This window comes from Xyrauchen texanus, chromosome 7 (assembly GCF_025860055.1).
Source record: "Xyrauchen texanus isolate HMW12.3.18 chromosome 7, RBS_HiC_50CHRs, whole genome shotgun sequence".
Taxonomy (NCBI): Eukaryota; Metazoa; Chordata; class Actinopteri; order Cypriniformes; family Catostomidae; genus Xyrauchen; species Xyrauchen texanus.
In genome coordinates, this window is record NC_068282.1 from 35,818,496 (window position 1) to 35,835,669 (window position 17,174).

General features: G+C 37.3%; 1 protein-coding gene across 2 annotated transcripts in view; it reads left to right on the forward strand.

Annotated features, from left to right (window-relative positions):
* Nucleotides 1–17,174, forward strand: part of LOC127646289 (arf-GAP with GTPase, ANK repeat and PH domain-containing protein 1) — a 279,234-nt gene that overhangs the window by 154,125 nt on the left and 107,935 nt on the right. For both annotated transcript variants that reach the window (XM_052129815.1, XM_052129814.1), the window contains 3 exons: nucleotides 12,321–12,448; nucleotides 15,319–15,474; nucleotides 16,967–17,059. In XM_052129815.1, the coding sequence (XP_051985775.1) occupies nucleotides 12,321–12,448; nucleotides 15,319–15,474; nucleotides 16,967–17,059 (377 nt within the window). The remainder of the gene's footprint in view (nucleotides 1–12,320; nucleotides 12,449–15,318; nucleotides 15,475–16,966; nucleotides 17,060–17,174) is intronic.

Sequence of the window (17,174 nt, forward strand, 5' to 3'; positions counted from 1 at the left end):
ATTTCTCTGTTCTGTATCACTGTGTTGTGTTTGTTTCATTTTTCTGTTTAGAAGATAACTGAGTCTTTAAATCTCCTTTATAAATGCTTTACAAGGCATGAGTAGTCCTCACTTTAGATGAGCTCACAAAAATAGTTAACTGACCACTACTAAATGCTTTATAACTACCTGAATTTACTCCATTTACTTACACTTTCTAAGTGATCTTATGAACCACTGACAACTCTTAAATAACTGGTTTGTAAATAATGCTATACTTCATTTAGAAATGATTAATTAATCATTAACAAAGTATGAAAATACAATTATTAAACACATTATAGATATGCTTATAAATCAAGAAAAAGCATTTATAGCTGTATTTACAAACTGCTTATTAATGTCTATAAATGCTTTTATAAATGATGAATTAACTGTTTGCTTACTTAATGATTAATAGCGTGCAGTTATTATAAAGTGTTACCAAAATATCTACCACTAGACCATTTAAGAAGTCAGACAAAACTTTCGGATCATCGATGGATGCATTTATTTACGGGTTGAGAGAGGCTGCACAGTTTGACCAGAGGGCAGCGGGCGCACACCAGGCTGCCGGATGGTGTTGCTAAGACTTGCAATGTATAACTATTATCAGACCTGGCCTCGAGTCACGGCCCCGACTCTCCGATTGCCACTCCGCCCTTGCTTAGTTATAATCATTTTCGTTCCGCCTCGTCCCTTGTCTCGTCAACGAAAACTTCGAAACGTCTCGTCATGTTTTAGTCACCTTAGAGCCAGCCAGCCATTTTTAGCTAGTCATCGTCGCGTTATCGTCATTAAAAAAGTGTGTCAACTTACCTCAAGTTCAGTTCTGCCACTTGGACCGGCGGCGCCTCGGTCTCTCCTCCTCCTGCCTCCCCTTTCCCTCTTCAACCTGCTGCTGGCCTCCATCTCTTGCTAATTTTACTGAAGTGGAAGCTCCACTATAGCCACCACCAAACAACTGTGATATTTTAGCACATTTGGCAGCATCTGCCTGAAGGGCAAGTTTCTTTTTTGCCCTCATTTTTTCGGCTCCTCCTTTACGTTTTTTGTTCTCCATTTTTGTTCAGCAGCAATGATATGTGATTGCTGATCTGTTGAAGGGGGAGGGTGCATCTGACCTCCTCGGCTGTAATTGGTCCAGCCCAGAGTCGATCATGACCAATTGGCCAATCCACCACCTTTAATAGTTTATACCGTTGCAAAAAAAAACAAAAAACACCGGCCCACAAAAGAAGAAAAATCACCATCGGTATGCCCGATGTGCGAGTTTTATAGGCCATTCAGACAAAAAAAAATAAATACAATTTTAAGTATGTAGGCTACCGGCCCACAAAGCACGTCGGCCCACCGGGCAAATGCCCGAAATGCCCGATGGCCAGTCCAGCCCTGCGTGTGCTAAAGACAAAACCGGGTACATCATCAGATTTGGATTAGCATCGTTCTTCAAAAAACAGCTTGTTGATGGCATCAACAAGGCTGGGCCATTCGTGTTGATGTTTGATGAGAGCCTCAATCAGGCGTCAAAGAAAAAACAGCTTGACATCCATGTTCGATACTGGGAGGATGACCGTGTCCAATCCAGATACTTTGGATCTCAGTTTTTGGGACATGGAAGGGCCGAAGGTTTGTTGCATCACATAAAGGTAAGTTATTTTTTTATATAGCCCTACTTACGCTCTATCCTTTGATCACTCATTTGAAGAGTTATTTATTCACAAAGATTTTGTATATTATAGGATGATGTTGGCAAATTTACTGTTGGTTACACAAAATAATAAAATTGGCCAAAGTCCTGCAGTTACTTGAATGAAACATGTAGGCCCACCTGCATTTATTGACCTGTGGGGTATAGCTCAAGGTACAAGAAAATTATGTTTTTAGTATTTTGTTAAATTCAACAACTTATCACAGTTATGTAAGGGATAATGTATAGCGAGGCGGTTGTTATAACGAATGCTACCACCCGACAGGATGACTAGGAGCCCAGGCGGAGGGATCTTAATCAGCCTGAAGGGGTGGTATTCGCTATAACGACCGCCTCACTATACATTATCCCGCTTATTACATGGCTACCTACCAAATAAATCAATAATTTGACTCAAAATATTGATTTAAAAAGGAGTTTATTGATTTTAAAATGATTGTTTTGCTTCCGCTAAAGAAAATAGTCCGTTCCGTCTCTGAAATGCGTCCATGGCAACGCTCTGTTTTTCATGGCAACGCTCTGTTATACTAAGCAGCGTCTGTTATCAAGAAATAACAGACCGCATTCTACATTGGAATTCTACCAAGCCATGTAATAAAGAAATTTAATATTTGGCTCAGGTTTTGTTGTTGGAAAAAAAACACTAAATAATTTAATTGCTGAATTACCAATTATTAATTGAAATCAAATGTGTATGCAGTAATGCTTCTCCTTAACCAACCTTTGTGAATGTTGAGATCTATTTGAGATCCTGTTGAGATTCTGCCAGAGCGTTTTACTTCTTTCACATGGACAAGCCACCGTGGAGAGGGGCTTCTCCATTAACAAGGAGGTGGAAACCTGTAACCTTCTAGGTGAATCCTTGGAGGCACTGAGGTTAATCTGTGACAATGTCAGTAGCTGTGGTGGTGTCCTCAAGGTGCCTTTAACCAAGGAACTGCTGGCTTCTGTGGCCTCAGCAAGGTCCCAGTACAGGCTCTACCTGGAGCAAGAGCGTAAAAGAGGGAGAGTGATACTCAAACACAGAAAAGGAAGGCCGCAGAGGATCGAACTACAGGAGCTCAAGCAGCAACGCAGAGTCCTGGACGAAGTCTGTGCCATCCTTGAAAATGATGCCAACAAATTGGCCGAGGAGGCAGAGGGGAAAGCTGGGTCAAAAATGGCCCAGCTAATCACCAAATCAAACACACTTAGAAGGAGACACAAGGAGAAAAAAGAGGAACTGGTCAAAATGGACAAAACTATTGAGGAAAAGGCCATGGAATTAAGGCACTTTCCATAGGATTTTATGCCCACAAGTTCATATTAGGGCACAAGTGCAAACAATAGTTCACCAGTTCATGTAGTGGATGCCAGTTTGTGAATCAGCAACAGTTCATAGAAGATGCTAGTTTGTAATGCATCAACTTGCAGTGAATGCACCAGCTAGTGTGCTGGAACTATCCATTCTCTCCATTGCACATTTTATGTAGTTTGATTTATTTTTATTTACTAAGTGAAATAAATATGTGCAATATGTTGTAAACATCAGTCTCTAAATCTATTCTTTTTTGTATGTTATATATGTCAAAATCTGTGTAAATAATAGAAAGGTTGCTGATTAACACTTGCAATTCAGTGTCGTGATGGTTTTAAAAAAAATTCTGAAGGTAGTAAAAAAGGTATTAAAAAGTAGTAAATTTAACTTAAGGATTGCTGTATATACCCTGAAAGGGTGACTACTGTGAAGATGCTATAATATAACACCGTTTTGATTTATTTTGGATTTTGTTTAGTCACAACATAATTCCCATAGTTCCATTCATGTTATTCTGTAGTTTTGATGAATTATGACTATTATTCAAAAATGTGAAGAAAAAAAAAAAATATATATATATATATATATATATATATATATGATGAGTGTTTCAAAACGTTTTATTGGTAGTGTATATATGTATATATGCCACTACTTTAGAATATATTATGATTACATTTACTTTTATTAAATATATCAATTACAGTATTGGCATTATATCTGCCATCCTGCTCTCTAGATTGCTCTCTATATAGGCCATTAAGAAACCCATGTCGTTTGACCACTAATTACATCTGTGTGTATTTTGTATTTGCAAATGCATTTGTCCGTGTGTGACTGGGTGGCAGATGCGGGCAGGCTGAACCACTCAGTCCTCTCCATCCAGCAGGGAGATGTACACTCTAAGTGCTCAGCTATTATCTTCTTAATTATTACACTGTTGGCTGCAACCAAGATTGCTGTAATTTAACTCTGTGTGTAAAAGGAGAGGGTGCAAGTCGGTATGATGGCCAAGCTCATCAGCAGCACTAAAAGAGTGCAAGACAAGGCTAAATTCCTGATCATTACTGACACTGTCTCCTCGCATCTCTCATTTCATTATCCTAAATTAATAATGCATTCTAATTATCCACTGTAGTGGAATGTATTGATGAGTACCAACATTATTATTTTAATGTTTTGTGTTGCATTGATAGCATAGGAACTGCTCAGAAGTATGTTTTGTGTATGTTTGTGTGTGTTTGTAAGCTCTTTTGTGTCAGGCCCACTCACACACACACTCAGATTTGTTTGCCTGATTTGGCCCTATTCTTGTAGATTCACAATCTGTATGATTCTGAGAATCAACTGGACATTAGCAGTTTTGAGTTGATCTCCTTATTAGAAACACTATGATCAGATCTTAAGTCAGTTTGGCTGCATAATCAAATAACACATCTTAATACCAAGTGTAAACAAGGCCAGGAATGTGTTGAATAGTTTTTTGTTTTTGTTTGTTTTTATGCACTTACTGTAGTTGCTCTTTTGCATAATGCTTACCTTTTTAAAACTGTTAAATTCTGAATATATATTTTTTCTGTATTTTATTTTTATCATGAGTCTGGTCTGTCAAGTTCAAAAAGGACATAAAAACATAAAATTGCAGTAGAAGTAATAGATATGACTAATGTACTCTATGCTGTATGCTTGTGTGAAGAACAGTCATTAATCACTCTCAAATCAAATCTATTTTAAAGCGTTGAAATCAAATATTGTGGCTAGGTTGATAACATTGAACCTTATTGGTCCTCATCACTTTTATTTATTTATTTGTATAGCTGTTACTCTTTTGTGTAATGCTCACTTTCTTGATTAAACGGTGAAATTTTGATTTTTTTTTTCTTTTTTTCTATGTTTCATAGATATAATTTAAATGTGTTTTGCAACATGCAATAAAAATTGTGATGTATTATCATTGTAATTATCTGGTTCACTTTTCTTAAAGCAGTTCTGCTTTGTTAGTTTTCTCGATTGAGTTGAGTGATTCAACAGAGTATTAATAAAAAAGTTCATCAGGAAAATAGATTTAAAAAAAAAAAAAAAATGCATCATGCCCATTGATTTGCACTGCAGTTTTATGCATGTTTGATGATCCTGGGCTACTTTCTGTCACAAGCAATTGCTACTCTCTAAAATTCATAATTCCTAATGGGATAAAAGTCCATATATACAATTTTGCTCATGTTTATAAACACTGCTTTGGGTCCTCATGGCCTTTTGCGTCTAATAAATATTTGTCTTTTTTTGAGTATGTAGTAATATAATGATCTGTACTGCCATAAATCAAACTATGCAGTCCTGTGAGTTGCATTGGTTTCCCAGAATCATAGAGATGCCAAAACACAAATAACAAGTACATTAACCATTAAAAATAATTGGTGCAGTAGTTATATGCACTAGATTTATGTAACAAAGTGTTTACGAGATGGCCAGTGGAGAAATAGAGGCAATTTATTCGACTGGGGTCAGCCGAGGGTTTTCCCCAGTGGATCACTTGTTTGTGTGTATTTATATGTGTGCTTTTAGTGTACATGGTGTGTGTGCATGCATGCATTTTCTGCAGAGTGTGTATGTGTGTGTCAATGGTTGTTTAGTAGAGGTGGGGTGTCCTGACAGCTCCCCAGCCTGCGTCCATCAGCGTGCTAATTTAATTATCCTAATTACCCCCCTTCCCATCCGTCCCCTCGCTCTAGCTGGCTTGTCACAATGTCAGAGTGAGGATATAGAGCTTTGTTAGCGTACATTAACAACTAACGATGTCTGCTGTATCTATATACAGCTGTATCTGTATCTCTTTCATAGGGTCCTGCGATTTGAGCATTACATTTCAAGGTTAATGCCATATTTTTACTAGAGTAATTACTTAAGTTGTTGTTGCTTTTTGCAGCTCAGGCACCAGTGCAAATGTAGAATAGCCTCTTAACCAGGACTGTAACCACCGTAGATACTTAGCAGGATGCGTTCTCCCACTGTTTAGTGTTGCTGACTCGTCCATCAATTACATATTAAAAAAAAGAAGCAGGCTCTTACAATAGAAGTATGTGGGGCCAGTTCTTAAACATTAAAATACACAATGCTTCAAAAGTATAGCCACAAAACATAAGCATTATGTTTTAACATGGTTTTAGTGTGATAAATTCAGAGATTTATCGACATTACAATCATCATGATAGCAAAGTTGTAATATTGGATGTAACTTTACACAGATACGTTTAGTAAGCAATTTTATTGCTCAAATTATGTTAACACATTTAATGTTTACATCTTGCGGCTGTACTTTTGAAACTGTATGTTTTAATATTTATGGCCTGGCCCCGTTCACTTCCATTGTAAGTGCCTTAATGTAACAATTTTCTTTTTTTTTAGATTATTAAACAAGGCGTGTTAACATTATTACATTTTGTTTTTATTATTTTACATTATGCCACACATGTTGACAATTGAGCTTGATTTGTTTTGAAACTGGAATATTTATTTAAAGCACTAATGATTATGGTTAATGCTGTATTGGTGTTGGAGTCAAGTATTAAACATTGTGTTTTTGTCCTCAAAGTGATACATTTTCTCACTTGGGGATCTTAGGATGGGGACAGTCACTTTTTTTTCAAAGAACAGAGTGAAATTTAAGTTGTAATCAACTCTCAAATCAAACCTAAATCACAGCTACATCGAGAATATCAAACTTCATTGGTTGTCAGCGAATCATGTGATCAAACATCATGTTGCTAGTTCGGTCACGATTTTTGGCCATGTAGTGTTCCACCTTTGTGCATAAAAGGGCTTTGCTGGTGTTAAACCAATGAAAAGGAAAAACTAAAGTTTTTTTTAATACATCTGAGGACCCAGATAGTACCTGAAGCCTGTCCACTCAGATCAGGGTTTCTGTGTGTTTGGGTGATTGTGCTTGTTTATGTGTGATGAGACACAGAGTGAAATAAGCTGTCAGCATGTCATAGCTAGCACAGTTTACACCTCTGGCTTTAATTTCCTGCATGCGGTGGTAAACGATTGTGTTTTGTGTGGATGCGAGTTTTTTTATGTGTGTTGCGTCTTCAATTGCAGGCCTAATTAGTTAACTGTAAGTGCAGGAGTTCTTTGACCTTTGTACAAGAATACTGGAGGTGGTTCATCAGCCATGCTCTCCCTCCAACTCATTAGGTAATATTTATAGCATACTGCTGTTAACTGCTCTGACAGCAGCCTAATAAACGTACCTGTGTCTTTATTTAGTCCGGCTTACCTGTTCTGTCTGTTCTTTGTTCTATGCCATCTCTTTTCTCGTTGCTCTCTGGGTGTCAAGAATGATTAAGGTCAGTCTGTTGTATCCGCTCAGTGTTTAGAAGAGAGGTCACAACCTTGGTTGTGCAGTCGGGGATTCAGGTCTTTGTCCAGCAGGATGCTCTGGTCTACTGACCCAGCAAAGTACAAATTAATAAGTAAAAAGCAACATGGCCAATAAATTAGAGTCAGATAAAAGCAGTGGCTTAGCAATGCTTACAGATGATATTTTGGACACAGGAATCAACAAGCTGGGGGATTTACACGTTTTTTGTGGTTTGATGAGTAGAGTAGTCATACCAGAACTGCAGTATAGTCAAGTCAAGTCAAGTGGTTTTTTATTGTCATTTCAACCATATACAGTTAGTACAGTACACAGCAAAACGAGACAACGTTCCTCCAGGACCATGGTGCTACATGAAAACAACAAAGGACCAACACAGGACCACATGAGACTACACAACAAAATAAAATACCTATATATATATATATATATATATAGGTATTTTATGGACTCATGTGGTCCTGTGTTGGTCCTTTGTTGTTATATACCTATATAAATACCTATATAAAGTGCCCGTGCAAAGATGTGCAAAAATTATGGGACAGTACAACTAATTTCTGACAATGATCAGGACAATAGACACAGTGAGAGACAGTGCAGCGCCGACCAGTACACAGTAGTGCAAATAAATGATAGTTTTCTAAAAACGTAAACATAACATACTATAAGATAGTGTTCTATGCACATAGCAGTTATTTAGGTAGCAGACAGTTATAAAGTGACAGTAATTAAAGTGCAACTCAGGACACGTGTGTGTCAAACTAGTCTCTGAGTATTGAGGAGTCTGATGGCTTGGGGGAAGAAGCTGTTACACAGTCTGGCCGTGAGGGCCCGAATGCTTCGGTACCTCTTGCCAGACGGCAGGAGGATAAAGAGTTTGTGTGAGGGGTGTGTGGGATCGTCCACAATGCTGGTTGCTTTACGGATACAGTGTTTTTTTGTAAATGTCATTGATGGAGGGAAGAGAGACCCCAATGATCCTCTCAGCTGTCCTCACTATCCTCTGCAGGGCTTTACGGTCCGAAACGGTGCAAGTCCCAAACCAGGCAGTGATGCAGCTGCTCAGGATGCTCTCAATAGTCCCTCTATAGAATGTAGTGAGGATGGGGGGTGGGAGATGTGCTTTCCTCAGCCTTCGAAGAAAGTAGAGACGCTGCTGGGCTTTCTTGGTGATAGAGCTGGTGTTGAGGGACCAGGTGAGGTTCTCCGCAAGGTGAACACCAAGGAATTTGGTGCTGTTGATGATCTCCACAGAGGAGCCGTCGATGTTCAGCGGAGTGTGTTCACCTTGTGCTCTCCTAAAGTCAACAACCATCTCTTTTGTTTTGTCAACATTCAGGGACAGGTTGTTGGCTCTACACCAGTCCGTCAGCTGCTGCACCTCCTCTCTGTATGCTGACTCGTCGTTCTTGCTGATGAGACCCACCACGGTTGTGTCATCGGCGAACTTGATGATGTGATACCAGTGAAATTTCACGATACACAATACCAATTTCGATACCACAGCACTATTCAAAAGCAAATAATCAACAAAGGCATTTCATTAATTATTAGTTAATTATTTATATAAATAGGTTATTGATAAAGTTATCCAAGATAATAAAAAAGAGAAATCTTTATAAAATCTAGTTTAAAACACACGTGTCAAGTTCGTAGAAATGCAAACTTTGTGTGCATGTTGGTTTCGTAATTTTTGAATACTCTACAAAATATATACACCGATCAGCCACAACATTAAAACCACCTGCCTAAATATTGTGTAGGTCCCACTCGTGCTGCCAAAACTGCGCCAACCCGCATCTCAGAATAGCATTCTGATATGCTTTTTGTCTCATCACAATTTTACAGACCGGGTTATCAGTTACCGTAGATTTTGTAGGTTCGAACTAGTCTGGCCATTCTCTGTTGACTTCTCATCAGCCAGGCATTTCCATCCACAGAACTGCAGCTCACTGGATGTTTTTTGTTTTTGGCACCATTCTGAGTGAATTCTTGAGACTGTTGTATGTGAAAATCCCAGGAGATCAGCAGTTTCAGAAATACTCAAACCAGCCCATCTAGCACCAACAATCATGCCACAGTCCAAATCACTGAGATCACATTTTTCCCCATTCTGATGGTTGATGTGGACATTACCTGAAGCTCCTGACCTGTATCTGCGTGATTTTTATGCACTGCTGCAACACAATTGGCTGATTAGAAAATTGCATGGATGATTGTTGGTGCCAGATGGGCTGGTTTGAGTATTTCTGAAACGGCTGATCTCAAACACAACAATCTGTAGAATTTACTTTTCCAGAAAGTTTTCAAACATTTTTCAAAAAGAAATTTCACAAATATCATGAATATTTGAGTCACAAGCTGCGAGACGTTTTCTTTGGGTTACTGCATTTGACATTAGAAATGTGCCTTTTCATAAAAATTTCAAAATATCTTATACTTCTTAAAAACTTCACACACGATAATCAGGGTCTAAAGGGGTCTTCTCTTTTGGTTTTTCTTGTCGCATGACAACTAAATGGCTACCTGCATGTTGGTTACACCACCTGACTTTAATTTGGTGTACAAAAGTGTTTGTATGTATATATATATATATATATATATATATATATATATATATATATATATATATATATATATATATATATATATAGTGTTAAGGGTAAGACAAGTTTAGCCACATAAAGTGGGAAAAACATTTGTGAAGTTTCAGGAAGTGAAGAAAAAAAAGGACATTGCTTTAACTGTTAATTAAAAAAATTAAATAAATGAATGCGTAAAACAGTAAATTATTAATTGAAGAAATGAATGCCATAAATTTGCAAGCCGTAAACTTAATAGATTCAGACAAAAAACAAGTGATTTTTCAAGTAAACCGAATTGAGTCTCTCAGCGTTACTACCAGTACTGTAGAAAGACTGGTGTCATTACATTTTATTTATTTAAGTATTGATTTTTTACTAAGTATGTTTGACCATATTGCCATATTGATGAGAATTAAACTGATATGTAAAAAAAAAAAAAAAGAGACAGAGAGAGAGAGAGAGAGTGAAAGACATGTTTGCCCTGTTAATCTGATCATCCCAATTGCAGCAGAAATATTTACTGCAGAAAATGTCCAAATCTAACATGAGATATTTTGCTATTTTACCAAAGCAAGTGAAAAATCAAATGTTGGCATCATATTTGATAGCCAAGTTACTCTAGTTTCAGTGAACTACTGTTCTTGAAATGCTGAGAGAAAGAGTCGCTTCAGCAGGGTGAATGTTCCTATGCTAGCGCTGCTTCTCCAAGCTGCAGTGTTCGGGCCTCCTGTCATAAATCTGGTAAAACGGGAAGCAGTTCTGGCAGAATAAATGGCTGCCTCTCACCGGGGAGCCAAGATTGATAGTCAAAGTTAAATTGTATTAGCCGTGCAGTTTAAATATTTAACCCAGGCTTATCATAACTGCTCTTAACACTTAAAGTAAAATACAGCGGGGAGGTCTGGATGAGGATCTGTGGACATATATCTCACAACCTCCATGCTCCTACAGTGGCACTGTCCAATAAGACTTAAATGGCTTGACTTATTGCAATTGGTCATTATTAAGCACTCTTGCAAAGACTCTGGTTAAATAAGTTATTGCATTGATGAAGGCACTTTTTGAATTTGTAATTTAGTCTTTATTTAGTTTCATTTTTGTTCGTCTTCACTCAATGATTGTTAGATGAACACTGTATGCAGTTTAACAGTTTGTGTCACAATAGCATTGTTGCTATTTCTCTTCTCATTTGTTTGAGTGAGAGAAGATTCTCGTTTATGATTATAATTAGCCAATTAGTGTGGTAGCGTATCACAATGAGTCTAAACAAACACAGCTGTACAGCGTTTCTGTTGCAGCAGCAGATGGGCGCATTGAGTTTTTAGCAGAGTATCATGTCGTCTGCCCTTGGACTGAGCTCTCTCACCTGAAGGTAAATGTTTATGACGGAATCATCATTAAAACTCAGATGTTTAATAGGTCCAATTAAAACAATGACAGCAGGATGAGAGCCGGCCCTGTTTATTGGGAGCTGGAGTAATTGAGTTCTGGGCACTAGCACTGTTAACTCCCTCCTGCTTTTGAGAACTAAGAGCCACTTCAGTTTAGAGGACTTTTGTAAAGTTTCAGAATGCTGGAGGGTAAACGCTTTGGGCTCAAATCATACTGTAACAAATCTAAACACAATTATGTTTACAGGAGTGTTTAATCAGAGAATTTAATTTTGGCATTGGCAGTTCACAATATAAGAGTTACTGATAAAAAGCCAGTTCAACTGTCCTACTCTATGCCGGTGTGTGTCTGTTTTGAAATATTTACTTTGTAAAAAATGAGCTCTTCTCCGTAAGCTTCTTCAACATGATGGGATCAATGTCGTTAGCCGCGAGATGACGGATCGGTAGAACATTTCTCCATGGGCCGGATGCAGATTGCCACAGGGGCCGTCGACCGATCAATAGGGACAGAGGCCAGCGATTGACTGACGCCGCCCTTTTGCCTGCCACGGGTAGAGCATCGAGGGAAAAGAGAAATGATCGAGGGATAATAATGTTGAAATAATGGGCCTTAGGTTCTAAGAGCGGGACAAGTGGCGTCCTGTGGAGGAGAGTGATGGTCGAATTAGGGGCGGCCTGAGTTAGGCATTCCACACACACTCTCTTGAGGGGTAATGAAGTGGACCACTTTGCCACTACAGACTGGACTTGTGCTCTGGTTTGAAGTTGAAAAGAGAATGAACTGCACTGTTTCTGTAGTCTCTCTCTTTCTGTCTTGCTGCTGATCTTTTAGCTTAAAATAAAATTTAGCTTATAGTATTTTCCCTATTGACCCATTACCCCCCCACCCTCTCTCTGTTTTTTTTAACTCTGCTCACTTTGTTTATAATTTCAGTGGCTCAGAAAATAGTTGCGACCCGGAAGAAACAGCAACTGTCAATTGGACCCTGTAAGTCGCTGCCCAACTCTCCAAGCCACTCCTCAGTCTGCACAGCACCTGTGTCCGCAGTGCACATCAACCAGGTGAGTCACACATATAGTTCCCACTGGGGCTGGGCGATATAGCTAGAAAATATTTTTATATTTTTCAGTCTTTGACAATATTCAGTATATAATTAATCAATTATACCACTTCTAATGCTGTTTTTGCTACTGTTTAGCACTTAAATGCTTACCTCTGGTCTTTACATAGACCTCATTCCACCCCCTTTACCTTATCCATTTTTGGGTGTTATGACCCCACCTCTTTTACATTAACCTTTTTCTTAATGATAGTTTCACAATATAAAAAATGCCAAAATAGCAGCAGCTACAATAAACAATAGATGCTGTATATTGTGCTGTCAGTCGATTAAAATGTTTAACTCTTTCCCCGCCAGCGTTTTTAAAAAAAGTTGCCAGCCACCGCCAGGGTTTTTGACGATTTTCGCTAAACTTTAATGGCCCGCAGAATATTTTCTTCCATGAATATATGAAGATGCTATATATCAAAATAAAGATCTGAGCCTCTGCTTTTAGGCAAAAAAAAACGATTTTATTTTATCTTCATTTGTTCTTTTTTTATTGCCACTTGAACAGAGGTAGGTTTTGTCAAAAACAACATTTCGGACAAAAAGCTGAGAAAAAGGCATTTTTATCAAACAAAAGCTTTAGTATTAGTATGGTGTTCCACTTCACGTTTGACACGATCGCAGTCTGTTTCTTTGATCAAAGAGTTGCGTACTCTTTCAAAACATGCGTGTGGGTCTTCCTTACCGTATACCACCTAAAACACGGATACCCGGAAAATTCCGTGTTTGGCGGGGAAGCGTTTTTTCATAAAACCCGGAAAATTCCGTGTTTGGCGGGGAAAGAGTTATTAGTGATATCACACAATTTTTCATAGTCAATAGCGATTAAACACAGATTTTGAAAGTGCTAAAATTTGGCTCTTTATACACTTATTTTCTTGTCAGAATGCATTTTTCCTTTTTTAGGAAAGAAAACAACAATATGTAACAATATAATGCTTTATTAACATTTATTAACAAACAAAGCCTTCCACAGTATAAAGATAGAAATGCAGTAAAATTGGACCAATTCCGTATATATATATATATATATATATATATATATATATATATATATATATATATATATATATATATATATATATATACTACAAAGCAAGACTTGTGACAGAAAGGAAATACATTGCAGCCTCTGTAAAGCACAATTTTATTATCACAGAAGCAGAAGTACATATTAGAAAAAAAAAATTATTACAAAAAGGGTACAATAAATGGTTGTTAGTGTCTTGAGATATGTAATAGTGTCGCAGTATATTTGCGATTCCATAAATCATATTTGTATGATTATTTACTATCTATATGTTAACTTTCGCAGGATATATATAATTCTTGTATATAACAAGACAAATGATTACTATGTTCACATAAACGACCACTATATCATGTCGATTTTCTTCGCAGTGATGGTGAATTATTAGTATACCATTAGCATGTACATATATATATACAGTATTATACATGCTCTTTGTTACTATTCGTTTTTTTTTTTTTTTTTTCAGGGTTTGAATTAAATTATATTTGACGTAGCTATTTGATGAAGCAACATGGAAGTACACAATAGCAACTATAACACCGATGATTGCATCATCTCTTTGATAAATGAAAAATTAAACCATACAAATATTACACAATATATTCTATTATTTAGATTGTCTTGAAAATACTAAATTTTATTTATCTTAGCATTTTGTAGATCCAATTGTGATATACGCTACTGGTCAAAAGTTTTGAAACACTCATTCTTTATTATATATATATCTTTTTTTTTTTTTTTTTTCCACATTTTAGAATAATAGTAAAGTCATCAAAACTATGGAATTACATAAAAGTAACTATGGGAATTATGTTTTGACTTAACAAAATAACATAAATGAATCAAAACTGTTATATGCTAAAGCATCTTCACAGTAGTCACCCTTTGCCTAGAATTTGCAGACATGTACTCTTGACATTTTCTCAACCAACTTCTTGAGGTATCACCCTGGGATGCTTTTTAAAGAGCATTGAAGGAGTTCCCATCTATATTGGGCACTTACTGGCTGCTTTTCTTTATTATTTGGTCCAAGTCATCAATTAAAAAAAAAAAAAATTATAATTATTACATTTTACATTATTACATTACATCTACAAAACTGATTTCAAACATTTAAGCATATGCTTTGATACAAAGATTTTTTAGATCATGAGAAACATTGCAGTCAAGTGTTTCAAAAGTTTTGACCAGTAGTGTATGTAAATACAGTATGTGCAGGGTCGCTAAAGACCCAAGTTCTCTGGCAAAATGCCCATGCATTTTAGAGTTAAATCAGACACACTCTTAAAACAGTTCTGTATTAATACTTTTATACTGGCAAGTCAGGAAACAAGATGAGATGGCAATACTAGTCTAATGCCATGCTTTTCAGGAAACTTGGTGGCCAAATAAAAAACGCATTAAAATCATCGCAATATTCACAGTGTTGCTTCAGTTAGTATCGTCAGCAAAACCATTGCAAATGTATTGTGAATATTCAATACATCACCGCCCTAGAACCCACACATTTAGCTCATAAAATACAGAAATGTATTTAATTTTTTAATTATTATTATTATATATATATTTTTTTTTATACATGTGGAGCCCATGCATTATCTTAACCCCCCCCAGACAGTAATCCTCTTCCGCATGGCTCAATCCTCATTTATTTCTCATTAGCAGTGTACAAGTGACCCTGTGTGTGTACAGCCAAAAACCAAAAAATTGTTTTATGCCATTTCTTTGTAATGTGAGATTATTGGAGATTCTTGCTTCTGTATGTGATTCTTTCTGTGTGTGTGTTACAGACCAGTAATGGCGGAGGCAGTTTGAGTGATTACTCCTCTTCCGTGCCCTCCACTCCAAGTACCAGTCAGAAGGAATTGCGGATTGATGTGCCCCAAACTGCCAATACCCCAACGCCCGTCCGCAAGCAGTCCAAACGACGCTCCAACCTCTTTACGGTCAGTCTGCCCTTCCATAAATCATAAACCATGATTGTAATTATAAATGTAACATATCAGTCTAAATGGTAAATTACACATTTGTGTTTGTTTTTAAAGGTGCTGTAAGCAGTTTTTTTTATCGAATGGCAGAAAAGGGAAGCAGAAAGCTGATATCATACTCAAGCTAAACGGCATATTCAGCTTCATAAGTAGTTGTTATTTTGTTACCGGAACAATTTATTAAAAAATGGCAACTCTCTTATTTTCTCATGTTGCTCCAAACCCATATGACTGACTGACTTCTGTGGAACACAGATGAAGATATTTTGAATTACTGAGCTGTTTTTTTTATACAAGGTAAGTCAGTGGGAATCATAACTTTCAAGCTCCAAAAATGACGATTGATAATCCATACAACTCAAGTGGCATATTTCAAGTGTTCTGAAGAGATACAATAGCTTTGGGTAAGAAAAAAACCTATTCACTAGTCTTAATTTACTATAAATCTTGACATCCACCCTAGCTCTCCCTTTGTGTGTTCACGAGGGAAGCTATTCACACATCCTCGCTCTTGAACAAAAGATCTAAATCAAATTTGAAAAATAACCAATGTTTCTTTTGTACAAAAACATTTGTAAAGTGTTGCCTTAAGTGTAAGTGGTGCTGCGTTTCCAGGTGTATCATAAACCATGTAATGTCTTGCATCAGCATGCAAACACACATGGTTCAAGTGTGAGGACGTGTGAGTGAGCTTCTCTCATGAACCTCACAAGGAGAGTTAGGATAGATGTCAAGATTTATAGTGAATAAGAACTTGAATTTTGGTCTGTTTCTTACTGAAAACCAAATGCATTGCTTTAGAAAACATGGATTAAACCATTTGAGTTGTATGGATTACTTTAAATTCTACCTCTAAAAGTTTTAATCCCCATTTAACAAACAAAAGCTCAGACATCACTTCAGCAGAGGAAAGAAAGTCAAATGGTTTTGGAACAACATGAGTAAATGATGAGCGAATGGCCATTTTTGGGTGAACTATTCCTTTAAGCAAGAAGACTATTTCTCTGTCATTGCTTTTGATAAGTCTCAGTGGTACAACGTTAAATTTGTAGGACAGGATTTTGGAAAAAAGAATTGTGTTTTATTCAGTGGCTAAGTCTTCTGGCAGTTTCAGAGTGACTATCATTACTTACAGCACTTTTATTTAAAAAATGTTTTACCATTAATTTATCTCTCATTGTATTACTTTATAACTTTGTATTTCTAGAGTCACAAATCCCTGTGATCTTTTATGCTTCTTAGTAATTTAGATCCTGCACATGTACCTCATGTCTTGCCTTCAAGAAGTTGTGTGGGTGGGGTCATGCTAAGGTCAAGTTGACCCCTCCCACATCCCCTTGACTTTAAAAGTCATGTGTGTGCCCTGTTCTCCAAAATGAATCTAGTCTGAAGTCATGCTCAATTAGCAGCTAGCTTGCCTTTGACTAAAAGGATGTGTTCTTCCCCACAGTCTCGGAAGGGGAGCGAACCAGACAGGGAGAAGAAAGGGATGGATGGTCGTGCAGACAGCATTGGAAGTGGCCGCGCTATCCCAATTAAACAGGTAGGGTTTGGCTGGCCGTCTGGGCTGGTATAATTGGGGTCCAGCAGCGGTGTATCGTGGACGAAGCACCCTCAGATCAGGACTCAGACCCACGGCAAGCTCATTTGATGCCATC